Here is a 7,382-nt window from a genome sequence, read left to right as displayed (position 1 = left end):
AGCCTGTTTAAAAACCACAAGTTCTCAAAAGAGGGAAGGATGGTTGCAAACATCTGACCTCATGCTGAGCTTAAAAGATCATGAGTGGCTTGGGCTGTTGCAGGAAACAACGTCGGACCTCCATGTCAGATTGTCACCAGCCCTGCTCGTGATCCCATGCCTTCGATCCTGGCCTTTCCAATTGGATCTTCAGTACCTTGACTCTGGACTGCCCCAACAATTTGTCTGTACTCCACTATCTCAGCTCTTCCAAACTTGTATCCATGCTTGTTCTGTTTTCTGGCCTCTCCTCAACTCAAGCCTGACAGATTTACAGCCTGGCTGCTGGCCATTATCTGTTAATTACTTTACTGTAGCTATAAACTTTTCAACTCGGCTGGCAGAGAATGACATCCACACCAGGCATTTAAAACATACAATTTTAACAGCTATGGCTTCCCCCAAAGAATCCTGGAAAGTGTAGTTTGTCAAGGGTCTCCTAACAGCTCTCAGCATCCTTAACAAGCTGCGCTCCCAGGATTCCTTGGGAGAAGCCAAGACAAAGTGGCACAAAAGTGCTTTCAATGTATGGGGTGGATGTGAACATTGCAAACTCACTTCAGTCACTTCCATACCACCTGGTTATTGAGCATTCATTTGCAGAGATGTTACATGAGGTTATCGCACACTTTCCGGTTCATTTTTCCATCACTTTCCTTATGGCAAGAAGCCTGTTCAGGGCTGGGAGTGGGTGGGAAGTGGTTCTGTTGTGCCAGAGCAACAAATCAGCTTTCATTGCACAACCTGAATTTGCCTGTATGTGTTTGACTCCTACCCCAAAATAGTAACAGTCTGGAAACACCCTTTATTAACTTGGTTTTCAAACAAAATGTCCTCCCATAAAAATTTATTTATTTATTTATTTAGGCTATGGTCTGAAGGCACATAAGGCCAGCTTCCTGCTGAAGCTAAGCAGGGTCATGTCTGGTCAGTGCCTGGATGAACCATGGGAACCATATGTAAGCAGCCTTGGGTTTCAATCATGAAAAGAAAGGCAGAGTATAAATGTAATAAATAAATAAATAAATAATAAAATGATGTTGACCAATTGGATCGTGTCCAGAGAACAGTGGCTAGGATGGTGAAAAGTCTGGAAATCAAGTCCTAAGAGGAATTATTGAAAGAGCTGAGCATGTTTAGCACAAAGAAGAGAAGGCTAAGTAGAGAGAAGGCTGTCTTCAAATACTGTATCTGAAGAAGATGGAGCAGGCTTGTTCACTATTGCTCCAGGGAGCCAGGACTGGAGCCCATGGGTGGAAACTGCAAGGAAGCAGATTTTGGTTAAACTTTAGGAGAAATTTACTAGCTTCACTGAAAGTATTTAAGCAGAGGCTGCACAGGGATGTTGTAACTGTATCCCTCTTTGCAGATCCTGCACTGAGCAGAGACTGAAGTAGATGACATTTCTAGTTCTATAATTCTATATACTTAATCGTGTTCTCAATCTACTTTGTGCAAGGCTGTCCCTGGGCCCAGAGCAAATAATACTCTGTCCCCACCCCACTCCCCAACCTGTGGGTCATGACCCCAAGCCATTGCCTTCCTCTTCCCCCTGCCTCTGCCCCTCTCCTCTTCATGTTGATGGTGGTGGCAGCCCCTCCTCCCTATATTGTTGATGTTGCAGCTTCTCTCTCTTTTCCCCGCCCCACTTAGATGTTTTCTTTTGAGGCCACTGAGGGTCCACATTGTCCCTCCCTTGCTCTAGGAAGGGAAGAGGCCGAGAGCATCACTGGATGGCTGGGAATCTGTAAGGCTGGCCATGCAGTGGGGTTGCCAGATGTGGCCACTAACCACGATGCTAGGCCTCCCAAAATGAAGTGGGGCCTAGGATGGTTGCCCCTATTCGCTCCCCCCGGGACAGTTCTGACTTCATACATGTGGGAGTATAGACTGCAATCCACAAAAGCTTATGACTTGATAAACCTTTGTGGGCTTTTTGACCTCATCCCTACAAAAGTGATGGTGATAGTGTTACACACACCCTCATCTCCAAATGGTTGAGAGACCTCAGGGGTGCCAATGTAATCCCTATGGATTATTGGTTTGGCCCAATATGTGGAGAAAGCTTAAGGGAGGGGCTGTACTTGTGAGTTTTAGATGAGAATGAGAGACCTGGAGAGGAAAGGAGCTGTTATTGCCATGGCCCTTGCCACCTTGAATTAGGTAATGGGATTTTATTTTTTATTTTTTTGAAGGTAATCCAAAGTGTTTTATTAAAAGAAAATGAGCCCATGGACAATTCCTTATTACAAAGAATCTCCATTAAGAATATTTGAAACAATTAGCTATAAGATAATTTCGAAGTTACATCTTATTTCCAGTATGTATTTTTTTTTTACAATAATTTTTATTCAAATTTTCATAAAACATACAAAACAAAATCATAAAACATTCAAAGACAAAAAACAAAACAAAACAAAAATGATTAAACAAAAAAATAAAATGTTGACTTCCCATTTGTCGCAGATCAAATCAGTTGTAGGTCTACAATATATAACAATCCTGTCTCTTAAATTATATTATAAAATCACTTTCCTCCAGTAGTTATCTTAATTAATCATCAAATCTCATAAACATTACTTTATTCTTTCCACAAAAAGTCAAAGAGAGGTTTCAATTCTTTAAGAAATATATCTATCAATTTTTCTCCAAATAAACATGTCGATTAATCCATCTCATTAATAATAATAATCTTATTGTCATAACCATAGTCCAAATAAACATATCGATTAATCCATCTCATCAAAATCTGTTAGGTCCAATAATTTCAATAGCCATTATTCCATTATCCATATTAATTCCATCTTCCATCTTCAATAGTCCTGTTAAGTCCAGTAATTTCAGTGTCCAATCTTCCATTATCAGTATTCCATAATAATCTTGCTGTCATAGCCATAGTCATATAATAAGAGTTTGATGGGAATTTCCTCTATCCCAAATATTTTCTTGCCATCAATTCTGAATAAGTTGCTGAAATATTGTTGTAAAGTCATATCTGTGTTCTTCTTTTTTAGAAAATGCACTGGCTCATCTCTTAAGAGTTTTTCCATTGTCACATGACTGCAGTTAATTCCATAGATTTTCTCTATATCAAGCTCCATCACGTCATTCCAGTCCAGAAGATTATCCAAGCCATTGATAATTTTATCTCTAATATCTTCATTAATTTCTTCAGAGATAACGTTAAATTCCAAACAGTAGATTTTATTTCTAAAATCCATAAACTCCAGATCTTTTTCCAATTCCACATTTGTTCCAATCTCCAGGGCTTGTATCTTCCCTTTATTTTTTCTTTTCTCATCTCTGATCTCATTCTCCTCTCTCACAGGATCCCCTATTTCTTTAAGCTCCTGCGTCATTTTGCTCAGTTCAATTTTCAGCTCCTTACTGCCCTGTCGCAGGGTTTGTTTCGTTATCTCAATCTCATCCATTATTTTCTGAAACATAATTACTTCCAGATTCTCAGCCACTTTCTTGATTACCATTTTTAAAACCACGAAAACAAAACAAAACAAAAATAAAGAAGAACCACTTCTTATTTCAGCAACAATTGGGTTAATATTCCAGGCTTGATGACATCACAGTATAAACAGAGCAGCCTGCCTTATCTCTCTATGTTCAAGAACACAAAACAAATTTAGTTCCCAGCATCAAAACAGTTAGTGGCGTCGTGAAGAAGCAGATTCGTCAAAATAAAATAGACCAAAAAGAGAACAGTCCCAGACAATATAATGTTCCTCGGAATAGAAATCCCTCTTCTGTTTATATCTTTAGAATGCACTTCCAGGACAGCTTTTTGCAATAGAAACTGAGATAAGCTGTTAATTTCGTGAATAACAGAGAAGAGTTATAGCTCACCCAGAAGTTCTTTAAAGCTGATTCATTTGACAAATCTCTTTTTGCTGCAACAATTTAAACCAAGTAAAAAAAATAATAGAAAGAAGGGTGCTTGCCTGTTAGTCCGTTTTCTCTTTGAAGAAAAGATAAACGTATCGCATTAATCAGATAGAGCTTGTTCGGAAGTCCGTCCGGCATTGCTGGCTGGACCTTTTCTCATAAATTAATGAAATCCAGTCCTCCCAACGAAAACAGGCTTTTGAGGTTGATCTCTACGTTTCTCCCTGCCTGGGAGAAATTTCATCTGTCAAAAAAAAATGTTCTGACTGATTTATATCTGAATAAGCTTCTTTTGAGGCGGGAGCCCGTCTCAAAAGCAGGCACAAGTGAAGTCACCCTTCCCGGAAGTCCGGTAATGGGATTTTATTTTATGTGTGCAGGAGGGAATGGAAGAGTAAATTCCTTTTAGTGGCTTTATGCATCTATCTTGTATTTTATTTAGGGCTTTAAGGTTTTCTGTATGGGAACCCCTGATCTTCCTGTCCTGGACTTTTCTGCAAGCAGCGCTTGTGCTGGTGCCTTGTTGGATGCATGGAACTTTGGGAATTATTATATTCTGGATATATATGCTATGTTCTGGTGGGATATGTTGTATTGTTATTGTTATTTTTGCTAGCTGATCTAAACTTTCAGATGTTTACAAGACTGTAATTGTGTTTGCATTATTTGTTTATTAAGTAGCCTCATAGAACCAAAGAGACTGATACACCATCCCATACCTTTGGTTTGGTTTCCTTGGAAAGAAGGTCACTGGAGACTGTGACGTATGGTTTTATTTACACATATATACAGGCTGAGCATGAGATGTCTTGCAGCTTTAACAGTCCAACCGATCTTGCTCTCCCATTAGGTGCCTGGGAGTGGTGGGGAGAAAAGCCATAGCTTTGGACTCAGCACAGAGAGTGAATCGGGCCTCTGTGTCTTCCCAGCAACCAGCTCCAGATGAGGCCAGACAAGAATGGCCCTGGCCTGTTGCTCTCCTACATCAGTGGTTCTCAACCTTTTTGGTATGGTGATCCACAAGTCCATATCTATTTGGTACAGTGACTCATCAATGTATTGTCAGATGAATTTTGTACTTTAGGTCTTCTCTGCTGCCAGTCACAAAGAGCAGTTTCCAAGTGTTAAAATGTAAGACTTGCATCTTTCTCATGTTTGTTTGTTTACACAGCAATATAATATGCCAACCAAACATAAATTTGTAAGTAGAGATGGGGAAAAAATTTGATTTATTTTGCATATAAAGCCAAATCTATCAAATATGCACTTTCTAAAACAATATGAGAATGAAAACAGCCATCCTTCAAATTTTGCACTTATCTGAATTTTGTGATGCAGTTCCCCAACTAACAAATGTTTACAAACATGAATATATTAGGATAAAGTGTGCATTAAAATGAATCTATTAGTGAAAATAACATATAAAAATCCATTATATTAAGAGTAAGTGCTCTCAAAATGTGTGCATTAGTTAAAACTGCATACAAAAATGTTTATTAAAAGAAATTTGCATTAAAATGTTGAAGAAGTTCATGAGGGTATTGCCTATTATGTGTTATAGGAGAATTTGGATCATTAAGACTTTATGAGACCACTGAGAATGACCATATATAGTCAAAACACATTTGGTTATAATACATGAAGTAATCCAAGTACATTAGTTCAGAGCTATTATTAGCAGCAGTGTAGTGGTAAATTTTGAAGCGTAGCTGCAATGCATAATTTCTTGGCCTGGGAATAAGTACTATTGAACACAGTGGTGCTTACTTCTGTCTGCATAGGTTCAATTTGTAAAACACATTGAGCTTTAACACAAGCTCTTTAGCTGGCTGAAATGCAACATTTGGCTTTTAATCAGAAATGCAAACACTTTTGCAAAGAAGTATCATTTAAATTGTCACAGTGAAGTAGGAACCCCATCAAAGAAAAGGAAAGAAGTATCCAACCCCTAATTTATTATTTTCCTCGTTCTCTGACTTCCTCTTTGCAAGTCTTCCCTAACTTGGTGCCCTCCAGATGTTTTAGACAACAACTCCCATCCTCCCTGATAATTGGAATGTTGGATGGAGCTGATGGGCATTGAAATCCAAAACAACAGGAGAGCACCAGGTTGGTGAAGGCAGCTATATGCTAATATTTCACAAACAAATGTGAAAGACTCATTGTCACTTCATTCAGTGGCCAGTGAAAAAGGTGGATGGGTGGGATATCTGCTAATTATTCTGATACTCCTGTAGATTATGTCATTGCTCCTGCTCTGGAAAAAGTCCCAGATTTGCACTCCTCTACTTTACCCTGCACTACATCAGTGCTTATTAATAGATGTGTTTCAAATGAAGAAATTCCTGTATATGTCTTAAAGTGGCTATTAGGCTATTTTTAATGTTTGTTGTTATAAAATGTGTTCCACCATTTTGTGAACTTTACTGCAGGTTTTTCCCCCAATATGTTTTGAATATTATTCATTCCAGTTTATATATTTCCTTGCTGTTTAGCTGTTAGGTGTGATTTCCTTTTGCACCTTCTTACAGTTTTGCAAGTTCCAAATATATATTTGCACTGAGATTAACTGGAAAGAGACTCTGCTTTGAAACATATAATAGAATGAAATAAGGAACTACCTAAATTGCAGGCAACAAGAAGTGCAGATTGTACCTAATCTTCAGGACAAAAAGCTGCCCTTTGAGATATGCATAACATAGAATATCTGCTATAGTTTCTGCTAACATTAAAAAAAAACCACTACCTGAAACGACCAATTCATGCACAAGTATGAAATACAACTTTATTACTCTTTAAAAGAGTTTTTAAATTCTTGAAATCACTAACTTTCTGAGAATTTAGAATGTAAGGGATATATTTTTATTCTACTTCATCAGGCAAAATCACATTATATACTTACACACTGTCAAGTGGCTTTAGTGTCAACCACAATGACTCAGGATACCAGTAGAGAAGACCTCCAGGCTCATTGCAGTAATGCCAATCACTGTTTTAGAGATTGGCATGAAAGTTACCTTAATATCTGCAAGAATAAGAGTCAGTACAGATGCTCCCAAGTGGAGGGCCAGAGCAGAAGAGCCAGAGGACAGAATTTCTCCTGGAATCACATTCCAGCTGTAGAATCATGTCAACCCTCTAAAATTTCATTTTTGCAAAGAGAAGTTTTAAGGAGTCAAGTAATCAGCAGGGGTTTTGGAAAACGAAACATGCAGCTAGAAGTAAATCGGCCTTTGACTGGCAGCTGGGCACTGCATTTCCCATCCACCCTCAAGCTCTTCAGCCAAAAAGAGAAAATATCTAGGGCTCTGGAGACGTCTTTGTCAAGGATTAGAATTTACACAATACTTACACAGTGCTCTTGTGGTATGCTGGAAAAATACTATGGAAGTCTTGCTAGGGAATACAGAAGGAAAATATAGCAATTCCTATCTGCCTAAGTTCCA

At 38.5% G+C, this 7,382-nt stretch overlaps 1 protein-coding gene across 2 annotated transcripts; it reads right to left on the bottom strand.

Moving 5' to 3' along the window:
- Nucleotides 1-2,725: 2,725 nt before the first annotated feature.
- LOC133375449 (uncharacterized) lies at nt 2,726-6,858 on the bottom strand. 2 transcript variants are annotated; one of them, XM_061607049.1, is made up of 2 exons: nt 6,839-6,858; nt 2,726-5,030 (listed from the first exon to the last, which is right to left on the bottom strand). In XM_061607049.1, exon 2 carries the CDS (start codon nt 3,522-3,524, stop codon nt 2,901-2,903), a length of 624 nt encoding a protein of 207 aa, XP_061463033.1. In that variant the 5' UTR covers nt 3,525-5,030; nt 6,839-6,858; the 3' UTR covers nt 2,726-2,900. The 2 variants fall into 2 exon arrangements, with proteins under 2 accessions (XP_061463033.1, XP_061463043.1); XM_061607059.1 differs by lacking the exon at nt 6,839-6,858 and having other exon boundaries at nt 2,726-4,180; nt 4,656-5,207.
- Between the last annotated feature and the right edge of the window lie 524 nt (nt 6,859-7,382).

This window comes from Rhineura floridana, chromosome 1, assembly GCF_030035675.1.
Source record: "Rhineura floridana isolate rRhiFlo1 chromosome 1, rRhiFlo1.hap2, whole genome shotgun sequence".
Lineage (NCBI taxonomy): Eukaryota > Metazoa > Chordata > Lepidosauria > Squamata > Rhineuridae > Rhineura > Rhineura floridana.
Note: the sequence above shows the minus strand (reverse complement) of the source record. Positions and strands in the feature narration are given on the sequence as shown.

Coding starts and splice junctions, on each gene's coding strand:
- LOC133375449 (XM_061607049.1), bottom strand. CDS start 3,524: ATGGTAATCAAGAAAGTGGCTGAGAATCTGGAAGTAATTATGTTTCAG.